Source organism: Cheilinus undulatus, linkage group 7 (genome assembly GCF_018320785.1).
Source record: "Cheilinus undulatus linkage group 7, ASM1832078v1, whole genome shotgun sequence".
Taxonomy (NCBI): domain Eukaryota; kingdom Metazoa; phylum Chordata; class Actinopteri; order Labriformes; family Labridae; genus Cheilinus; species Cheilinus undulatus.
Window position 1 is genome coordinate 44683018 of NC_054871.1, and position 23775 is coordinate 44706792.

At 38.5% G+C, this 23775-nt stretch overlaps 1 protein-coding gene across 5 annotated transcripts in view; it reads right to left on the reverse strand.

Annotated features, from left to right (window-relative positions):
- Positions 1-23775, reverse strand: part of mcf2l2 (MCF.2 cell line derived transforming sequence-like 2) — a 203842-nt gene that overhangs the window by 114286 nt on the left and 65781 nt on the right. For all 5 annotated transcript variants that reach the window (XM_041792057.1, XM_041792053.1, XM_041792054.1 and 2 more), the window contains exons 7-15: positions 23579-23728; positions 21764-21888; positions 21536-21650; positions 21041-21160; positions 18673-18864; positions 16937-17128; positions 16669-16855; positions 16343-16446; positions 10310-10398 (exon numbers count right to left, since the gene is read on the reverse strand). In XM_041792057.1, the coding sequence (XP_041647991.1) occupies positions 10310-10398; positions 16343-16446; positions 16669-16855; positions 16937-17128; positions 18673-18864; positions 21041-21160; positions 21536-21650; positions 21764-21888; positions 23579-23728 (1274 nt within the window). The remainder of the gene's footprint in view (positions 1-10309; positions 10399-16342; positions 16447-16668; positions 16856-16936; positions 17129-18672; positions 18865-21040; positions 21161-21535; positions 21651-21763; positions 21889-23578; positions 23729-23775) is intronic.

Sequence of the window (23775 nt, forward strand, 5' to 3'; positions counted from 1 at the left end):
AGGAGTTGAAAATGTCAAAATATGTCTTAAAAATTAAAATTGTGAATCTAAATGGTCAAAATAGATTAAAAAAATCAAATTTCTGATTTGAAAAGGTCAAAACTATAACTTTAGGTCATAATTGTGAGATGCAAAATTGAAAAAATGAAATGAAAGTACATTCTTTACTTTTTATCAAATTATTTTAATTCTCTGCTCTTTCTAATTCTTATGACATGACAAGGATATTTTCAATAATCAAGGTTAAGTTTACTTTTTTATACAGGAGGAAATCTACAGACCTCACACTAGTGGGCCAGTTCTAATAGAAATATGATCTGGTGGGCTGGGTTTAACTGTACCACGGGCTGGATTTGACCCCTGGGCCTTGAGTTTGACACCCCTGCCCTAGGCTGTGCTTACTTGTCACATCCACCCTGTATGCCACCCTGAATGTGAAGACTTATTTTTTCAACAGAAAATTTTTCATGCCCCAGTGTTAATGTCGTCGGCTAAAATTATGACTAAAATTGTTTGTTGACACACTTTTTCCATGAGAAGAACTACACTGGCTGACTAAAAATAGATCTTTGATGACTAAAACTGAAAAAAAAGTAGGTTAAGTTTCCATCACAATGACTAATACTTAAATGTCATTTAGTTTTCATCAGACATGCAAAATCCATGATATTTTCCACTGTGAGTGAATCTGTCAAAATGCAACACATCTGTACCTCCTCTGCCTCTCAGCTGTAGGAAGCAGGAACCCCACGTTTGGCAGTGTGTATACAACACATAACTATGATCTGGTACCAGATTTTGGCAAGGGAATAAATGCTTGGACTAAAAGTTAAGATTAAAATAAGAAGACTCATTATGGACTAGACAAATACCTTTGAGTGAATGGTTCTGAGTTTTCATCGACAAAAATTAAACTAAAACTCTAAAGCGTAGAAATAACTAAAAGGCATTTAATCTAAGGACTAAGCCTGGGACTGAAATTGAAAATAGCTGTCAAAATTAACACTGTCATGCCCCTAGTGATATGCAAGGACATCCAGAGAACTACTGGGGTCGTGCTGATCTTCTTTCACGCCCCATGATACCCTCAGGCAGCTTAAGGCGGCCTTACACCTAACTGTCAATGAATTCCAGGCTGACATGACAGGTACAGTAAACCACCACTGGGGTTTTCAAAGTAAAAGCCCAATCAGTTTGTTTCTGTGGCGAGCCAACTTGCTAGCAACTTTTTGTACGGTACTTTTATTCTGAAGTGTTTCCGGGAAAGTTCCTCCGTTGTTAAGGTAACATTCAGAGTTGCTTTGGTGTTAAACTTTCCTTCAGTTTCTACTCAATGTAAATGATTCAAAAACATCTGATTATAAGAGATATTAACTCAAATCTTCATCTCCTTGTATATCTTGTTCTCTGCTCAAAAATTACTGCCATGAACCAGATGCATGATGGGAAATAATCTCAAAAGTTTATTCTATTCTTGTAGTTAGTCACCACCAGTCTTTGCAAACTCTCAGTGTGGGACTAAAAACTCAACAGCTTTCCAACAAATTGTCTTTAGATGTGAGAAGGTCTCAGGTGTCGGTCTTTTAAGAGTTTTTGCAAAGTCCTCTGGTGTAAGGCCGACATTACGCACCACTTCTTCACCTAAATGCAGCCTCAATTTTTGGCCCAAACGTGCCTACAAGTTATCCATAGTACTGTATATACACACATAAACTTAGCATAAAAAGAAAAGACTTTTGTGTTTGGTAGATTATTTCTTTGTTGTAACAATGCTTCTAGGTAATAAGGTTAGAAAGCCTGTTTATATGTAAGGAACATGCATTTGTGGGATGAGCAGCAGAGCTGAGTATGTGGGTTGTGCCTATGAAAATTTTGCAAAATCTTCTCTTACAATGCCAAACAGCTTATTCTGCCATTGACTCTTGTTTAGTGGATTGGATGATTGAAGTCTGCCGAAACCAGAAATATTGGCAATTAAACAATTTATTCATTTAACAAACAGGAGCCTCAGTAGCGTGTGGAAGAACTACACACAGCTACAACAGCCTGGCACCTCCTCCTTATGCTGGTCACCAGCCTGGTCGCACACTGCAGTGGGATGGCATCCCATTCTTCAACCTGTAATGAAATCCTGAACCAACAAGGTCAGAAGCATAAAGTTCTTTCAAACAAGGGTCAATGGCAGAATGAGCCATTTAGCTTTTTTGGGGGGGCAATTTTTCATGGACCCAACCCATTTACTCAGCTCTGCTGCTCATCCCACAAATGCATGATCCTTACAAATGTCAAGTCAAGTCAAAGTTTATTTCTACAGCACATTTCATACACAAGGCAACACAATGTGCGTCACAATCACAGGCTGATTAAAAACAATATTGAACGTACAGAAGAGAAGTGAAGGCAGAAAGTCAAATAAGTACAACGCACCCATCACACATTAGCCACAGCTTAAAGATCAAAACATGCAAACACACACACACACAATAAAAGCACACAATACAAACACACACATACACACCCACACACATACAACCACACTGAAAAACAAGTGATAAGATCTAGCCATAAACTGATACAAAGAGTAAAGTCTTCAACTTGCTTTCAAAAGTGTTAACTGTTGGAGCCGCTCTTAGTTCTGTGGGGAGGGCATTCCATTTAGTCGGGGCATAGAAGCCAAAAGCAGCCTCCCCTGCTTTGGAATGAATGTGTGGAATGGTCAGAAGACCACTTCCTGTAGACCTGAGAGTTCTGGCAGGTGCATAGCTTATTAGCATGTCTTTAATGTATTGAGGCGCCAGGCAATTCAGTGCTTTGTAGACAAGCAACAAAATCTTAAAGTCGATCCTAGATTGAACTGGGAGCCAGTGGAGAGATTTGAGGACTGGCCTGATATAATTTTTTGGTTCTGGTAAGAACTCTTGCAGCGGCATTTTGAATAAGTTGTAATCTCTGAACAGATGATTTAGGAAGGCTGGTGAATAAACCATTGCAGTAGTCTAACCTGCTTGTAATAAATCATGTATTAATTTTTCTACATCAGAAGGTTCCTTGTTTTTGAGATGTTCTTTAGACGATAAAATGCTGATTTTGTGTTCTGATTGATGTGACTTTTGAAGTTTAGATCACTGTCCATGATAACACCAAGATTTTTTGCTTCTGTATTGCATTTTAAGGATACTGAATTGAGACGAGCAGTGATTTTATGTCTCTGAGTTTTGGAACCAAATATGAGAACTTCTGTTTTGTCTTTGTTGAATTGTAAAAAGTTTTCAGACATCCACATGTGTATTTCTTGTAAACATTGGTGGAGGGAGTTTATGGGATCGGGATCATCTGAGGATAGTGAAATGTACAGTTGTGTATCATCTGCATAATTGTGGTAGTTTATTCTGTATTGCTGAATGATATGTAGTAGTGGTAGCATGTAAATGTTAAATAATAATGGTGCAAGAATAGATCCTTGAGGTACTCCACACTTAAAAGCTGCTGTATTTGATTTAAAATCACCTATGGACACAAAAAAATCTCTGACTTGCAGATAGGTTTTGACCCAAAGTAGGGCCGTACCAGACAGCCCCACCCATTCCTCTAATCCAGGGGTGTCAAACTCAATCACAGCAGGGGCCGGATTCTGGATTTAGGTCTAACCTGAGGGCCGAACAGGGTCAACACAACCCTAAACTGCCAACCTCATTTTCACTGGTGATAAAATATATATATATATAAAAAACAGCACTGATGATAAACCATCTGGACATTCAAAAAAGTAAAAAGATAAGTTTAGAGGCTCAAATCTGAGATTAAAATTCCAATTTATTAGAACACGTTTTTTTAAAAATAGAAAATAATAAAGAGCAAATATACAAGGAGAAAGTTGAAATCATAAGTTTGAAAAGTCAAAATATGAGAACAAATTTGAAATCATGAGTTTAAAAGTCAATTATGTCTTCAAATTTTAAATTGTGAGTTTGATAGTTCAAAATATGGGATTAAAATGCCAAAATTAGGAGTTGAAAAAGTCAAAATATGAGTTAGAATTCAAAATTATGACTTAAGAGGTTAAAAAAATTATTTAATTTCAAACTTGGGAGTGTAAAGGGTCAAAATATGATATAAAAAGTAAAAATTATTAATTTAAAATGTCAAAATATTAGAAAAAAAATTGAAATCATGTGTTTAAAAGTAAAAATATGGGATTAAAAAGCCAAAGTAAGGAGTTGAAAAGGTCAAAATATGACTTAAAATTTAAAATTGGGAATATAAAAGATAAAAATGTAACATATAAAGTCCAAATTATGAGTTGAAAATGTCAAAGCATGAAATGAAAAGTCAAAATCATAAGTTTGAGTGGTAATCTTAAGATGCAAAACTGAAAATATGAAATACAACACAAATTATTTTTTTTCCCCATCATTCTTGACTTTTCATCTAATCTTTCTTACTCTTTGCTTTTTCCTCATACTGGTGGGCCAGTAATAATACAAATATGATTTGATCTCGCAGGCCGGATATTCCATGGGCCGGATTTTGCCTCCTTGAGTTTGACACCTGTGTTTTAGACTCATAGTTTAAAATTTTGTTTCATATTTTGACCTTTTAAACTAAATATATTTGCCATTAAAAAAACATTATTTTTCAATTTTAATTTCATGTTGAACTAATAAATGTACTTTTCTCAGACTGTGAGCCTTTAAACTTATCTTTTTAACTTTTAATGTCAAAATCATTTCCCATCAGTGCTAAGTTTTTTTTATATGTATATTTTATTACTGGTGAAACAAGGTTGACAGTTTCGGGTTAAAAAGGAGACTCTGTTAGACTCTCAGGTTAGTCCTGCTTCCAGAATCCGGCCCCTGCTGTGACTGAGTTTGACACCCCTGGTCTAAAAGGTCAAACTATGGGATTATGAAGTCAAAGTTTGGAGTTGAAAACATGAGGTAAAATACAAAATAGTTGGTTAAAAAAGTCAAAATATCGCTTAAAAATTGGAATTATGAATGTAAAAGCTCAAAATATTATATAAGAAGTCAAAATTGTGAGTTGAAATGCTCAAAGTATGAAATAAAGGGTCAAAATCCTAAATTTGAGCTCAAATTGTGAGATGCTAAATTGAAAATATGAAATTAAAACACAAATGGATTTCTTTTCCCACATTCCTGACTTCTTATCTAAATATTTTTACTCCTTACTTTTGCAGATTTTGTGACTTAACAAAGATATCTTAATCATTGAGGATAAGGTCACATTTTTATACTTGAGGGAATCTGCAGACCTCATACTGATGGGCCAGTTATAACAGAAATATGGAATCATCTTGCGGGCCAGATTAAACTTTTCCACAGGCCAGATTTGGCCCCTGGGCCTTGAGTTTGACACCTGTGGGCTAAACAGTTGAAAACATTTTTTGAAAAATTTAGTAGGGATGGCAAATGTGGAAATGTGGCATCATTTATAGGGGAATAAACAGGTTTACAGTGGTACATTATTCATTACCAAGAAGCATTTATAAAACAAAGTGAGCTTTGATAAAACAGGGTCAGTTAATTGTAAAATGGGTCAATAAATGACTAAACTGATATTAGACAAATGGAGTGCTGAGATTTTCTGGAAAACCTCTTTGAGTGTGGGAATTTTTCTGCTTCCTTTTTAGTAAATATCTTTTTTGGACTGCTGAGTGGACAGACTGGGATGTTTTTTTGGGCTCTGCTCTGATTGGTCCTGCGAACACATTTCCCACTGAGATACCAGCAATGCAATAAAAATAAAGCCACATCCTGCCTGGCTGAGTTAAATGCTCACAGATGAATGACTTTTTCCCACAAAGGTACAGACAGTATGGAAGAAAAAAGTTTGAGGAAATTATAGTTAAATTCAGAGTCTAACTCCAGACCTGAGTCAAAAACATGCCTCTTCTTCATATTCTGAAACGGAACTTTTTAAATGTGTTTTTTTTTTCTTTCTCTCCTTTCTTTTTCCTGTTGTTGACAACACTCCACCCCTCCTCTTTTCCTGTCTCTCATCTTTTCTTTCTAACCACAGCCCTTCTGCTCTAGCGGTATCCTGTTGATCTCTGGTTTCTCAGAAAAAGAAAAAAAAAAAACAGGGTTGTTGGCATCACCACCTTAAAGTTCAGCAGTCTGATTTCCACTAAAGGAAAGAATTTGGCATCAAAGAGCTACATTTTTCTTTAATTTGTTCTTAAGAAGACACATTCTTAAACTGCTGAATTGTTCTCACCTGTGTTCTTAACTTGATGAATGCCGGGTGCTTGTAAGCAGCTTATAAGCACGAATGGCATATTTATGCCCATATAAGGATTTATAAGGGTCATGTGCACAGACAGAAGGCACACAAGAAAAGAGAGGAGAAGAAGCACGATGGCAGAAACGTCCAAGTTAAAGAAGAATTTTTCATCAGAAATGGTAAGTCATGCTGTTATGCAGCCTTTCCCAAACATCTGCGGCTTAATTTGGGACCTGAAAATCATCCTGGGTCCAACAGAAAACGCTCGCAAAACCATAAACCTAGACTTACATATTTACCTTTTATTTATGATTGTTTTGTAAAGAGGGAATTTCAGTGAAAATGCTTTTCTTTCAGAGACATTACACCGCGTTATTATGCAAATGGCATTTTTCTCTTATTTTCCTAAATACTAATGCAAATGACAGTCAGAATATTTTTCAAGTCATCGGCCGTTAGAACATAATTCAAATGTTTTTCAACAAACTTCATCATGATATATTTTTTTAATAAAAACCTCAAAAGGCACTGTTCCACATTATTAAGCAGGACACAGGTTTCAGCAATATGGGAAAGAAAAAATCCAAATTCATCAGATTGAGAAAGCAGATGCTAAAATGCCATTACAAAGCAGCAAACAGGTATTTGAAGCTGCTGGTGCCTCTGGAGTCCCACCAACCTCAAGGTGTAGGATCCCCCAGAGACTTGCAGTCGTGTATAAACCTACTATTCAGCCACCCCTAACCAGTGCTCACAGGCAGAAACGGTTGCAGTGGGCCCAGAAATACATGAAGACTCATTTTCAAACAGTCTTGTTGACTGATGAGTGCCGTGCAACCCTGGATGGTCCAGATGGAGGAGTAGTGGATGGTTGGTGAATGGCCACAATGTACCAACAAAGCTGTGACATCAGCAAGGAGGGGGTGGAGTCATGTTCTCTATCTGATTCATGAGGATTCAGCCGGTAGGCCCCTCGGCAAAGTATATAGAGTTTCTGACTGACCACTTTCTTCCATGGTATAAAAAGAAGAGCAGTTCCTTCTGTAGCAAAAATATCTTAATGCATGTCAATGCTCCATCTCATGCTGCAAAGAATCCCTCTGTGTCATTGGCTGCTATGGGCATAAAAGGAGAGAAACTCATGGTGTGGCCCCCATCCTTCCCTGACCTCAACCCTACTGAGAACCTTGGGAGCATCCTCAAGCTAAAGATCTATGAGGGTGGGAGGCAGTTCACATCAAAACAGCAGCTCTGGGAGGATATTCTGACATCCTGCAAAGAAATTCAAGCAGAAACTCTCCAAAAACTCACAAGTTCAACGGATGCAATAATAGTGAATGTGATATCAAAGAAGGGCTCCTATGTTAACATGGGACTTGGCCTGTTAAGATGTTTTTAATTGAAATAGCTTTGATTTCAGTAAATATGACCTCCTAATGCTACAAATTCAACAAATGACCATTTTCAGTTCTTTATAACCTTTAAAATCTTTTAAAACTCTGTTGGGCATAATAATGTGGAACAGTACAGTTTGAGGTTTTTATTAAAAAAATGTTATCATTATGAAGTTTGTTCAAAAACATTTGAATTATGCTCTAATGGCTGATTACTTGAAAAATATTCTGACTGTCATTTGCATTAATATTTAGGAAAATCAGAGAAAAATTTCATTTGCATAATAATGTGGAACATGGCGTAATATTACCCAGAGAGTGTTTATAGTGTCACAAAGTAAAGTTAATGAGCCCCGGCCATTTAGCCTGTGTTGTTTTAGTCAGGCATGTGAAAATTTCTTTTCTAATATTCATTTCTGTAAACGTACTTTGTTACCCATAAAACTCTTCCCAGGTAGTGATGTTGTAGAATCTTAAAGTGTAACAAGTTAATCCAACACCAGTTAAACCATGACACCAACAAATAAAACGGGGACAGAGTTTTGTTCCTTCTGAAACTTATATTTAATAAAGTATTTTATCATAATTTGATTTTTTGGTTTTCTTTTTGAGATTTTTATGATTTTTAGTTTTTGTAGATTATCCACCCACAGTTCCTTTGAGCCCCCCCTCAAGCACTGATAAAGTAAAAAGGGATGCTTTCCAGATGAGTGTTCAACATGGTTGAATGGGGTGAATGCTTTCTTTCCACAGGGAGTATGATTTGATTTAAACACATTTATTCCAAAACCAGGTGCTTTAAAATGCACAAACACCATTTATCACATTTAAATGCCTGTGTGTGAAGTTTTTATCATTTTAATTAGGTGAGTTATACTTGAAACATGCTGAATTTATATCTAACATTTAAAAATTTGCAGAAAGGATCAACACTGCATGTTTGAATGAACACTAGACGATATTTAGACCATGCATTTCTGCATATTCTTCAATTATATGTTGTTATTAAACTGGTAAAAATGCATTACAATATAATTAAAATTCTATTTTATTTTTTATTCTTAATCTAGGATTTTCAGTCTTAATGAGGGCAGGTCGTAATATTTCATCCTGGCATATCAGCATTCAGATGTTCAGAAGTGTGCTGTGGAGTGTTCTCCTCGGCTACGAATAAATCACAGATATGAAGTCTTTGTCAGAATCTTCTTAAAACTGCATAAAAGGATTTTAAAGAACAAAATGCTTATTATCAATGATCAATTTTATGTCATCGCATCATCCAGTTTTCACAAACAACAGCACAGAGCATCTGTCCTCCAAACCAGCTCATTAACTAATTATGTGAAGCTGCACATCAACTGATTCTAAGTGTGCCAATAAAAGCAACAGGATGTAAAAGGACAGCTTTGTCCCAAAGAAGTCTCTCATGTGATTTTGCACTGAAAGTAAGCTTCCATCTAACCACTCTGCCGTTAAGGTCAGATTGATGGAGGACTGCAGTGAGGAACTTTGTCACACAGGATCTCTGGAGCTCAGTCAGTGACCATTTGTTGTTTGTCACCTCTTGCACTAATGCCCTTAACCCCTGATTTCTCAGTTTTGCTAAGTGATCAATCTTGGAAGTGTCCTGGCTGTGCCAGACTTCTTCCATTTGAGGCATTTTTTGCAGCCTGCCCCAGATCTGTGTCTGTCAACAATCCTGCCTCTGAGCTCTGCAAGCAGTCCCTTTGCCCTCATGGTTTGGTTTTTGCTGATATGTATTGTCAGCTGTGAGGCCTTCTATAGAGAGGGGTGTGCCTTTCCAAATCATGTCCAACCAATTAAATTAAGCACAGGTGGACTCCAATCAAGGTGCAGAAACATCTCTGCAAAGACCAAGCAAAATGGGAGGAACCTGAGCTAAATTTCATGTGTTATTGCAATGAGCCTGAATACTTACAGTACGTCACTGTGATATTTCAGCATGTACAGAAACAATGAGGAGACTGTAAAGCCTGGATTCCTTTAGACTCATAATCTCATTTAATTCATAGATTTTCACACTGATAGTGGTTCTAGCTTCTGAGTCTACAAATACAGAGCAAGACTGGACACTTTACTTTGAATTTTAAGACAACATATGCCTGATTTGCTACAAATACAAGCTTTGTTTAAGACCTGAAGCTTCCAGTGCAAATACACTTAAGACATACTTTGCCTAGCTGGAGGAATTTGCATTCTGAACATGTCAAAGAAGGTTGAGTGGTTCAGTTTAGATAGATTTTAAGTGATACTGTAACTAAAAGCAAAACATGAATGGGAATGCTTGGATTTATCAACAAATGTCATGAGCTGATCTTTAAAAAACAAACAAAAAAAGCTGTATCTAGAGATGTTGTAATGCTCTGACTGTTGCACACAACTCAAGGTAGCATAGGTAAATTCCACACCGGACTCCTACATTTCAACATGAGCTGTTAACACTTACACCAACTGTGTCTACATGACACTTTCCTCCAACTATAGATGGAGTTAATGCTGCACCAGCTGTGTTTTTGTTTCGTGAAAGGGGGTTTTGCATGAAGTGCAGGATGACTTTACATAGTGTATGCTGACAGACAGAGACTTGCGTAACTGAAGGGGATTGTTAGTATTGTGATGTTCAACTAGAGCTGCATGTAAACTCTTCTTACCTGCGTCTGTTGGACAGGCTTTCCTCTGTCTCATTGGTAACTACCACGTGAGTGGAGCCTCCTTGGCTCCCCTCATGCATCACCTCAATCTGCAATAAACAAACACATACAGATTTAACTTCTGGAGCATGGACTTTGCATATCATGTTTAAAATATAGAGATAGACACCTTTATTTTAAAAAATGCAAAACAATTCCTCTATTCTTTTGCTAAATGGTGCATTCAGAGAATCCCTGACAACCTGTAAAGTCATAATATCCATGTTTTTACAGGGTGTTGCATCAGTGGGCATTAAAGCTTCTGCAGGATGATAGGCTGCAAGGTTGCAAAACTGAAACATAGACCACAAGCTAGAAAGTGATCTATGTAAGATTCTGTTCACCACTTTGCCAGGCACTGAAGGTTTGTGGTTGATTTGAAAGAGAAATGATTCTTAAGCATCACAACTGAAACTTCAGACTTAGTCAGACAGTTTGTTGATGAAAAGACACAAAGAAGTGGCTATAAAACATACAGAACAACAATGACAGGCATTGCATGCAGTTCTTGTTATATTTTAGAATCCCTTAAAAAATCTCTATTATAGGTTTATTGAATGACAGGCCACTGTGATATGAACCACCAGGTCAAACTTCAGTCATGAAACACATCTCTAAGTTTGTAAAACTGAGCTTCAAAATGGGCGTGTCAGTCAAATTCAACAACGGTCCAGCCAATTGGTGCTAGTAGTCTCACATTTAGTGATTTGGGGATCACCTGAGAGCAGTGAATGTGTCTTAAGTGACTGTAGTATAAAGACACCTGTGTCAGGAAGGTCCAGTCACTATTAGTGTTCCTTGCTACCGTTACACCATGAAGACAAATAACACTCTTAAGGCTGGTTCAGACTACACAAATTCAGCCAGATTGTGGTAAGCCAACAAGATTTTGGTCGCATAGTCTGACATGGTGCCATCGTGAACGAGCAGTAGTGTAATCTGAGCTGGCCTTAAGCAATGCAGAGAAAATGTACTTTTCTTGGAAGGCTATCCACAAGGTTTTGGAGTGTTTTGTTGAAATTTGTGCACATTCATCCCATAGAGCATTTATGAGGTCAGGCACAGATATTGGACGAGAAGGCCTGGCTCACAATCGCCGTTCAAGTTCATCCCAAAGGTGTGCCATGGGGTTGAGGTCAGGGTTCTGTGCAGGCCAGTCAAGGTCTTCCACACTGAGCTCATCAAACATGTCTGTATAGTCCTTGCTTTGTGGACTGGGGCACAGTCATGTTGAAGAAGAAATGGGCCTTACCCAAAGTGTTGCCATAAAGTTGGAAGCATAGCATTATCCAAAATGTCTTGCTGAAGCACTAAGATTGGCTTACACTGGAGATAAGGGGCATAGCCCAAACCCTTACCTTTACCAAACTTCACAGTTGGCACAAAGCAGTCAGGTAAGTAATGTTCTCCCAGCAAGACTCACCCATCTGACTGCCAAATGGAGAAGCGTGACTCCTAACTCCACAGAACACATTTCCACTGCTCCACAGTCCATGTTAGTGTACTTTACACCCCTTCATCTGATGCTTGCATCGGACTGATGATGTGAGGCTTGCATGCAGCTGCTCTGCCAGGGAAACCCATTCATGAAGTTCTAGCTGCACAGTTTTTGTGCTTACATCAATGCTAGTAGAAGTTTTGAAGTCTTCACTGGTGGAGTCAGCAGGGCAACAGTTGACCCCATTCTATGAGGGATAACACTTTCGTGGCTGAGTTGCTGGTGTTCCTAAACTCTTCCACTTTCCAGTGATATCCCTTACATCTGACTTTGGAAAATCTAGCTGGGATGAAATTTCCTGAACTGCCTTATTGCAAATGTAGCATCCCTCACAGTACCACGCTAGAAATCGCTGAGCTCTTCAGAATAACCCATTTTGTATCACAAATGTTTGCAAATGGAGACTGCATGGCTGGGTGTTTGATTTTATATACCTGTGGCAACAGGTCTGATTGAAACACCTGAATTCAACAACTAACAGATGTCGCAAAATATTTTTGTCCATATAGTGTACATACATATGCATACACATGCATACATAACACTGCAATTTTAATGCTTAATGACTTAGAAAATTTAGCAAACCACCAAGCAGACCACAGCTGAAAGTGCTACTAAACAATACCTTTACTTGGACTACTGTGTATCAGTATGCAGACTGCTCTCTGCTGAATATTGGTTGTCTTGTGGGTTTCAGTGGTGAGCACATGGATTCTGCACCTCCTGTGTTCTCATTTGTGGCTCTGTTTCTCACAGGCTTAGACACGTAAACTGTATTGTCATACTTAAGCATCGACCTCCTTAATGTAGCCATGTGAAATGCAGGTACTACAACTTTGCTGTTTTACTTTGTTGAAATCTTGAGAATCAAAAAGAAAAAATGGTCTAAAAGTTTTGTCCTAGCGAGGCGAACTGATGTCAAAAATATCACATACACTTATTTCAAGCCACATCCATCATGAAACACAGCTAATAAAGCCTGAATTGTTTGTAATAATTTAAAGGTTCAGCAAACAACTTTTACTTGTGCATTACTTTTGACAGGAGACATCTATGTTAGTTAGTGCAGGGGTTACTAAACTTTGCAAGGGACCCCCATACATCCCATCTGTCTTTTTTAATTAACCAGGCACTGGTTAATCAGTATTTCTGGCCACCATTACACCATGAAGGCAAAAGAACACTCCAAGCAACTCAGAGAAAAGGTTACTGAAAAGTATAAGTCAGGGAAAAGATAGAAAATAAGTCCATGCACTGAACATACTCAAAGTTCAGTTAAAGGTCACATATTTTACCCCTTTAAGACAAGTTTATATCGGTTTCAGAGGTCCACAAAATATGCCTGTGAAGTTTGTTGCTGAAAAAACACATCAGTATTGTATTTTTGCATGTCTAAAATCCCCTCTGTTTCAGCCCTGCTCAGAATGAGCTGTTTCTGTGTCTGTGGATTTAAGTGTTACAGAGCTGTTTGACTCCGCCCCCTTCAGGAAGTGGATGTGGCTTAATGGATGTGGCCCTCCTGATCCTCCTCTCAGCTGAACTTTCCTCCAAGTTGGGAGGGCAAACCAAACCTTGGGGCGGGACTAACCCCCCACATGACATCATGAGGGGAAAATCTGAGATCAGCCTGTTTCAGCACACATTTTCTGAAAGGTGGAGAAAGAGAGGCGGGAGGGAATGGATTTTTCTGGTATTTGTGGGGATTGTTGACGGGCCAGGGGCACATATTTTTGCTAGTAAAGCTTAAAAAAGTGTTTTTTGCATAATATGTGACCTTTAAATCCATCATCAAGAAAAGGAAATAATATGGCACCTGTGTAACTCTGCCTGGATCAGACTGTCCTCACAACCTGGGTGACCACCCAAGAAGGAGACTAGTGAAAGAGGCTACCAAGCTATGACTACTCTGAAAGAGCTTGACTTGTTTCTCCTGACAAAGCCTGCAGACTCAAGCAACTGCTCAGATATGCTGAGGCGGATGAGAACCTTGCCAGTAGCCAAACCTCGCCTCGCAAAATAGTGCAAAAAATGACTGCAGTCCTTCCTAGCAGCAACAAGGTTTTCAGTCAAATCCACTTTTGTTAGCTACAGCTCTAAAAGTACTCTAGTAATGTTTCTGACTTTATTTACATGACATATGTAACACTGGAAATGCTTACATTTTAAAACACTTATTATGGCATGGACCCCAGGGAGTCTGCCTTTCTTCAACATCTTCAAAGCAGTTGTTTTGAGGTGGAGGTTGTCAGGAAAAATTTGGACTTGCATTACTTAAAAATCCAGCCTAAACATTTAAAACTCATTGCAGGTTTTTTCAAGCAAATTTAGGCACCACTGACGAGAACGGAACCTTTTTTCTATTTTGGCACCATCTTCACACAGCTCTGTCCTCATCAATTATGGAGGAAGGTTTATGGTCTAACACACCAACACTATCGCTACACCGGCAGACTGTGTTTGTCAGCAGCACAAAACAACCCAGGGGCGTGCATCCAAATTATGCACACTGTAAACCAATTAATGAGATCAGAGCAAAATCGCAGCGTCGCAGCAAACAGCAACAGCGGGGTGGCATACTGATTAGCACGAGCCTGCTTCAGCTGGAGGGACTTTGTTTAAATCACAATCACCCCTGCTGACAAAACACCGATTCACAGCAGTGACTGGACTGCTGCTGTGGTGGTGACCTCTGATCTGACCTTCCTGAGGGGAGTGAGGGGGGGCAATTTATGATAAAAACAACAAAATCCACTTGTTTTGCAGGTAGTTTGCTCATTATCCAGATTCTGTGTTAAAGGGTGAGGGTAAGGAGCAGGAGCATGTGTGGCCGCTTGGGGGTTCTGGGGTTACAGACTGGAACAGCTCAGAATAAATATGATCAAAACACGCATACCTGCAGAGCTGCAAGTCACAACTTTCCAGCCATGGGGCAATTACTGTCTGTGGAGCTAAAAACACATTATTTCCCACTGTGTGGATGCCTCTTTAAATGCTATCAAAGGTGCTGCTGTGTGAGATGGGGGATACCAGCACTGGTTCAGAAGTAATATTCAACTTTCAGTCACTGGAGGCAAGTTTGGAAAGCATCACGTCATTATGTAGCTCTACCTGTACTCACATTTCCAATACTAGTACTCAGTTTTGGCCTACTAGTACACGACCAGGCCTTAGAAATTCTTACTAGTACTTCTGGTAAAAGCAGAGTTTACAAGTAGTAGTAAATAAAGTAGGCAGATTATATAGCCTAATCCTGCATCCTGATTGGTTGGCATTTTATATTTTGAACTGAAGGGCCAAAGGGAAGCCCTAATTCACTTCTTCCTGCCTCCTTATTTAGAGTGACAGTCCCATTTTCTGGCCTTGTGTCCTGTGTCCAAAAAAAAAAAAAAATGAATAAGACGCCAAAACAGCTTGATTTTGAACAACCCCTGTCCCAATTTCAGCCAGCTGAAGCTGGGAAATACCAAAACACTACAAACATGCATCATGCCTGCAACACTTTCTCCATATTTTTTCCATAGAAATGTCAGTCATTGTCGATGCCGAGACAGCTGTAAACATAACTAATGTACTGCACATCAAAGCTCTCTCCTGATTGGTCAATACAGGTGCCATTCAATCCTGGACCACTAAATGGACCTAATAATTAGGAAATAAAGGATAGAAATAGAACCATGAATAGCTACAATTTAAATGGTGAAATAAAGAAATAACAGACCCACCATTACTACTTGAGGACACCACTCAGTTATGCTTATGGCATGAATGAGGGAAACATAAACCAAAGTTAATTTGCCAAAGGAGAAGCTGACGACAGAGAGACGAACAGGAAGCAGAAAAAGACTTCAGGGAAATGTTGAACAGTGGTGACATTTGTGGCTGTTTTTTCAAGTCACTAAATCTTTTCCTGGCCTTCTTCCAAAAGCACAGATCAACAGCAGTTAAGCAGCCACGGATGAACGTGACTGATGGGATACCTGATCCAGGCTGTTTAGTCAGGTTCACCTGTCAGAGGAGGCAGGGCTGACATTCAGAAGAAGACGGGGAGAGCTAGGTTAAATTTCCTCATCACCAGCTGATAAAACTTTTGGCTATTTTTCCTTGGAGTAACCAAAAGTAAGAGCTTAAAAAGCTTTGACTCTTCAGATGTAAAGCTGGTCGGAAAACCTTCTGTGAAAGACATATTTTTCAAGGATTTTACAAGACATAATATTGTTACTCTTACAAGTAATAAAGTCCAATTAATCCTTGATGTAGCTGCACGGTAGTGCAGTGGTTTGCATTGTCACCTCAAAACAAAAAGGTTCCTGTTCTAATCGTGCTCAGACAAAGTCTTATATGGAGTTTGCATGTTACCCTTGTGCATGCTGGCCTTCCTGTCATAGTTATTACATTAATTAGTGTTACTAAATTGCCCGTAGCTGTGAGTGAGAGCAAACTGGTTGTTTGTCTCCAACCAGTCCAGGTTGTACCCAGAGTGGGAGTGAGTGTGTTACCTTGATTCCTCCTTTGGCCTTGCGGATGTTCTTCTTCTTGTTGGGGTCAGTTTCAGCCGGCTGCTTCACACTGTTGGAGTTATCTGAGGCTCTGCGAGCCAGAGCTGAAATGAATAAAGAGGACATTTATTAAGTAACAGTTTTCATATCTCCTTTGAGAAATAGTCTTACAATACGAGTAATCCAGTACAAGACGCTTTCTAAAAATGCTTGAGAGAAATATCAAGCATTCAAAGACTTAAATCCTGTTACAGGCTCATCATTGACTACATTAGTCTGAATGTTATAATATTTAGTGTATATATAACAAAAATCCTCCCACTCACGCTGCTGGCTCCCTGTATTTCTAGGAGGGTTCTTCAGTGAGGGTCGTTTAGGAGAGGATTCAGGCCGTGGGGCAACAGGCTGGACGGGCCTCGTCTGTTTAGCCGACAGCCTCTTTAGACTGACGTGCCGCTTCTCAAACATCTCCTGGACATCCTCCAGGCGCTTCAGTGCCTTCAGGACACTGGCCTGCAGGCACACAGCTCACTGTCAGCATTCATCACCACAGTCTCTAGGCACCCGGTAAACCTGTGTTTTTATACATCATACCTTGAGTTCCTCAGACAGGACGACCTCATACTGGTTGTGAAGGTTCCTCAGCTCAGTCAGTTGGTTCTTTTCTGCAGACTCCAGGAAGCTCTCGATGTCAGTCAGTGCTGACTCTGCTCCGTCTTGTGACTGACATTTATCCACGGCCTGAGAGGCTAGCAGGTAGATGCCAGACTCACACCACTGGTTCACCTGTACGGATTCAGACAGGACAAGATTTCCTCAAGGCTGAGCCATAATGTTTAATGTGACTGTCACATTTAGTCACATCTTCATTTTAAGCATTTTAATATATAATCACACAAGGGAAAACACTCAGAACAAGTGCTCAACATTACATGTCCTTTGCTGTAAAGCAGGAGTGTCAAACTAAAACACAGCAGGGGCTGGATTCTGAATTTAGGACTGACCTGAGAGCCTAACAGGGTCACAAAAATTATCCATAGACTGTCAACCTCATTTTTACCAGAAAATCATGGAGTTAAAAACTTGATAGCTGATTTTGAGATTTAGAAAAGAAAAAAAAAAGTCAAAATGATAAAGGCTAAAGGTTTAAAAACTAAGATAAAAAAATCAAACATATTAGTTCAAAAAGTCAAAACACAAAAAATAAAAGTTATAATGTTTAAAAAAAAAGCCAAATATATGAATTAAAAAGGCAAAATCATGATATGAAAGGATAAATTTCAGCAAAGAATGAAAATCACGAGCTTAAAGGTCAAAATATGGGATAAAAAGTCTAAACTAGGCGTTGAAAAAGTCCAAACATAAGTTAAAATACAAAATCACGAGTGTGAAGGCCTTACATCAGAGATAAAACTCAAAATCATGAGTTTCAAGGCTTAAAATCAGAGATAAATTTTAAAATTCTGAGTTTAAAAGGTTAACATATCAGATTAAATTCAAAATTGTGTTTAAAAACTCAAAATATCAGACGACATTTAAAGTAATTAAGTTTTAAAAGTTAAAATATCTGGCAAAATTCTAGCTAATGAGTTTTAAAGGTCAAGATATGAGATAAAATACAAAATCACAAGCTTAAGGGCTTTATATCAGAGATAAAACTTAAAATCATAAGTTTGAGAGGTCAAAATGTGTAATAAAATTCAAAATGACTGAATCTAAAAGGTCAACATATTGGATTTTATTCAAAATCATGAGTTTAAAAGGTCAATATAGAAGTCAAAAGTTCAAAATATGGGATTAAAAATCAAAATTAGGGGTTGAAAATGTTAAAACATGAGAAAAAATCAAAATTATGAGTTTTAGGTCAAAATATCACTTAAGACATTAAGTTGTGAATTTAAAAGGTCAAAATAATTAATTGAAAATGCAAACTTTGAATTGAAAGTCAAATTTATAAGTTCAAGTCATAATTGCAAGATTCAAAATTGAAAATATAAAATCATAATACAAATTAATTTCTTTTCCTACTTTACTGACCCTTTATCTAATTATTTTTTTCTGTTTTATGACTTAGCAAGGACATTTTAAATCATCATGTTAAGTTTACATTTTGATACTGGAGGAAATCTGCAGACCTCATACCAGTGGGACAGTTCTAATAAAAATATGATATGATCTTGTGGGCCGGGTATAACTGTACCACAGGCTGGATTTGGCCCCCAGGCCTTGAGTTTGACACCCCTGCTTTAAAGTGAACAAACTCGATCCCAAAATGCATTAACAGTCCTAAAGTTAGTTACAGTGTGTGGTGAAAAAAGCCACATCCTCACCTTGTCAATGCCTGTGTGTATCCGCAGCGATTTAGACAGGACGTCTGTCTTCTTCTGGGCCTCGTTGCTGAAGTCGTCACAGACCCGCCTGAGCTCCACACATTTAGGTCGGATGGAGTCCACAGCATAGTGGTTGCTCTGGATCAGCTGGTCACCATGCAGCGCGTGGAGCTGGGCCTTTTCTAGTGACGGCTGGAAAAAAAAAAGATTTAGAATTATATTAATATGCTCTAAGAGTAAACTAAGTAGAAATTTGAATATTAAATAAATCTTTTTCCAGCAACTTGTGCAAATGTGCTGTGTGAAGGAAACAATAACTGAACAATGGAACAATAAACATATCTGAACATCTGAACGCTCTTATATCACGGCACCCTTAAAAGCTACACTGTTCAAAACTTAAAGTCCCTGAAAAAACTTTATTTAAGGACTGTTGAAGGAAAGGCAGCTGTGTTATGAACCACCAGGCCATGTTTCTCTCAAGAAAAGCATTTCTACTATTTATGGAGTTCAGTTTACCTCTTGAAAAAAAAAAAAAAATCCACACAGTAGGCAGCGTGCATGCATTTGTGAATATCCAAGCGTCCATGAATGATACTGTGGGTGTCGTTTGAATGAGCCGAAGCCACGCCCACTCACAAGAAGTTTTAACTCTCAAATACAAAAATTCTAATATTTCATCTGAAGTGAAGTTTGATGTGAAGGTATGTTTCTCTCTCCCATTTGTGAGACGTCTTTGTTAAGTTGCTGCTGCAAACATGATTTCCTGATGTTGCTTTTCAAAATAAAAGTCTTCAATGTATAACAAAGAGGATTGAACTGTTGCTTTGACAGAGACAAAGCCACATTCTGCTTTTTTTAATCATCTAGGACTAAAGCCGTGAAATGTGGATAAAAACACACCTTCAGCAGGTAAGATGTTTGTTCCTGCTTCTGGTTTAAGTGAAAAATAGACGAGCAATCCAGAAATTAGCCTTCCCCCTGACCTTGTAGAGGAGCGCAGCTGCCTGGCTCTGTGCCAGAGCAGAGATAAAAACGGTAACTTTTGCTAAGGCACGTAGTTGATAAAAGCAGCCTTTCACTACAGAATTTATTTGTTTGTCAAACTTAAAAGTAGAGTCAAAAATCACACCAAGGTTTTTTTGCAGAATGTTGAAGCTGGGATGCTAAGGTCTTTCTGTAGGGTGCTGGTGGAGTCAGGTGGGCTAAATAGGACTATTTCAGTTTATTGTTCATTTAGGAGTAGAAAGTTTTGAGCCAGCCAGTCTTTTATTTCTTGGAGGCAGTGGAAAAGTAATGTAGCGACTATGGGCTTTGGCTTTTTAGTGGGAGGTAGAGCTGTAAGTCATCTGCATAGAAATGAAAGTTTAAGCCATGTTTCTTTATGATAGCACCAAGTGGCAGCATATACACTGAAAACAGGAGGGGAGCTAAAACAGACCCCTGAGGAACCCCACAGACAAGGGGGGGCCGAAGAGGAGGATAAATGATTAAAACATACTTTAAAACTTGTGTTTTACAGGTATGACTTAAGAAGATTTAGAGCTTGTTCCTGGATCCCAACCCAATCTTTGAGCCTGGCGATCAGTATATTGTGGTCGACTATCAAACGCTGCACTCAAATAAAAGAACTAAAATTGAACAGTTGCCATCATCTGCTGCTAAAAACAAGTCATTAAGAACTTTTAAAAGAACAGTTTATGTGCTGTGGTTATTTCTAAAACCAGACTGGGACTTGGAACATTTTTGAATGGGCCGACCGCAATAGCCAGAGGAAGAATACCAGATCTTAACCATGCAACCAAGGATCTTTGGCTTCTCGATAAATCACGTCACATAATTTAGGCTTAAAATTCAGTTGAATCCACTCATGTGTTCTTAGTTTTGGCTTGGGCAAAACATTTTCAAGCCATTTTTGGACAAACTCAAACAAAAGCTTCTCTGTCAGTGAGTCGGTGGAGAAGATTCTGTAGGACCACCTCGAGTAAGCTAAAGCCTCTCTTCCCTCAGAGAATGATTCACTATGCTCCACATCAGTACTTCTTTGTCGTAGATTTAGGTGAGAATGGCTAGCTTCTGTCTAGGCTAACATTAAAAGGAGGAAATGCAAAGTTTAGCTTTGGTTAAAAGGTGGTCAAAGGTGAGCGAGCTCAGCTGAAGACGGCAAGATAACGATCACTAGCAAAAGCCACAGTATGCTTGTTTGTACAACTGTGGAAAATATCCTTTAGATTATTAACTTCATTGTCCATGTGAGTTTCTGTTCTTTTTAAATGGAGGTGTTTCCTGAGGCTGGGTGTTCTACTGCAGTCACATCTGCATATCATTTAAAAGTAGAAGTAATGTGTCTAATTCATGTCTGACTGACCTTAGCCTTCTCCTCCAGTGTTTTCAGATCCTTCAGCAGGAGTTCAACTCTGGTCACACAATCCCCAGTATCTGATAGACTGGTTAGACTGGCCATCAAACCGTCCAGGGACACTTTGACCTAGAGAACCAAAGAGGGGACAAAGATTTAGTCCATATAGAAGGATTTTAGAGGAACTGTAGTTCATATTTTCATAAACAAATCTTCAGGTTTAAGGCACTGTAAACAATCATATACATGTGGAAGATGCAGATTTATTCAAGCGCTATTCCACACATGACAGAGCAATACTTTTACTGAATAACATCTAAGCTAGATAGTGAAATAGTGTCAGTGTGTTAAAACTTCCAAAGTGTTTATGAGGTGTTTTTCAAAGTCCGCTTTTCCTGCTGAAGTCCTCTGAAGTCGTATGAAGAGGAGACAGAGACCAGATCCAAAGGTTTCCGGCTAGAGGCAGCCGGGCAGACGGAGAGACAGACAGATCTACAGATATACCTCTCTGAAGTCCTGTTCAAAGTGACGTAGCTGCAGGCACTGCTCCAGTTTCAGATGGTGTTTACACCAAAACTGTTCAAAGGCATTCTCTGTCTCATCCAGCTGGGCCAGGAGCCTGAAACACACAACAGGAACTTAGTTACGCACACACTGAGAGTCACTACGGGGCTCATGGCAACGACATAGAAATATGATGAGACGTTTAAGGGCAACTCTCCAAACGCTTACCTTTCCACAGTGGTCTGGTTCTCCATCTCGTCTGGGTTGAGCTTGTGGTTTTCTGACTTGACTGCCTGCTCCTTGATACAGCCAAGTAAGGTGGTGCCTTGCTTCAGAGCTAACCTCAGTTCATCCTGGTTTAGAGAAAGAAGCATTGGAAATACAGTTTCAGTTACCTACAAAGAAACTGACTGATATGAGCAAAGTCCTTTAAACATCAATAACCTCCTGAGACCCTGCAGGTACACATGAGGACATCACAATTTGGCTTTCCGACTACATAGAAGTCGTTCATGCTGTTATGATTTTTGAGATCGTCAATTTTCTTTGAATACGTTTTGGCATTTTCATGGGATTTGGGAAATATAACTTTTTGGGATCTGAACTTTGGGGGTAGGGTTATCCTTTAAACTGTCAAAAACAGTTATGGAACATTCAGGGAATTTGTTTGGGAGATTTTTGCAGCACTTTGCTATGAAATTTAAGGGGAAAATTGAGGAGACATGTTTGTAAATTTTGGAGAGTTTCATTGGAATTTTGGGGGAAAATTTCTTCTAATATATTTTGTTGAATTTTCATGGAAGTTTGGGAAAAGTATTTGCTTTTTTTGAAAATCTGATTTTGGCTTTTGGGAAGGGTTGTCCTTCTAAATTGAAACAAAAAAATCATGGAAATGACAGGAAATTTGCTTGGATGTTTGGGGTATTTTGTAACAAATAATCAGAATTTTGGGGAATCTACTCTCAAATGTTTTGGAATTTGCTATTAGATTTTAGGAAAATTTGACATTTTCATGTATTCAAATCTATTTATTAGGGGAATTTTTCTTATCGGAACGTTTAAGCTGTAGGATAAAGTTTCATTGAAACATTTAGGGGCTATCTGAAGAAATTTTGGGGAAATTTTTCATGGGAGACTTAAAGTATTTTCACAAAAATTTTGAGTAATTTCTTCGAAATTGTAAAAATTTGTGTGGAGTTTGGAAAGGAACTTTTCCCAAAAATTCCTGTCCAAAGATAAGACTGAGGTTTTAAACTTATCAGGTCCTCCTGATCCCAAATAAGTGGAAGAAACTAAAGATGCATTCCAAACAAAACCTCAGCTCTCAGGAGGATCACATGAGATGTGCATGTCTAATTCTGTTGTTCATCCGGCCCTTTCTGTTGAAATACCACGTGTTAACTTAGTTGTCATTAAAAGATATAATGAGGAATGCTGCATCTTACAAGGTTAAGTATAGTATTTAAGCAACTTTTCAGTAGACTTGCAGGTGTGTTTATACTACAACTACTACCAGGTGATCCCAGGTTCACTAATAGTGAGACTATTAGCACTGATTGGCTGGTCCCCTTTTGAATTAGGTCAGTCACTTTAAAGGGGGTGAATATTTATACAGTCACTTATTTTACATTATGTACTTTTGAGAGGTTTTTCTAATTCCTTTTGTCAAAAAAGCAAAATTATATTGACCATAACTAATTCATAAAAGCAACAAAAGGGTAAAACACCCAAGGAGGTGAATGTTTTTCCCCACTTATTCAAAACTCAAAGGCATAAAAATGTTAAACTGAGGGTGACTGTCAGATAAAATGTGGATTAAAGTTGGTTAATAGAACATTTGTAGTCTTAGTCTAAAGAAGTCATTGTAAAATTTGCATGAAAACCAGTAAACTTTTATTTATTTATTATCTTCATACAGTCTTTTGGCTGCCAGAGTGCCACAGTTACATCTCTGTTTTTAACCCAATAATGCAAAGATGGTCTTGTCATGGATGCATGCTCTGTCCATCTAAGTGTGTGACGGTAATAAAAGTGCCTAATCACCTTAAGGTTGTTGTGTTTATCCGTGTGCGCGGTGAGAAGGTCTTTGGTGCACTGAACATCATTGGGCAGCTCGGTCTCTGCCAGGTCCGTCCCAAACTTCTGTAACATCTGAGCTGTGCTTTTCACCGTCATGGCGAAGTTCTCTATGGCCTACAGAAGGAGCATTGACTCATGAGTTTACATCATTTCAGACTACT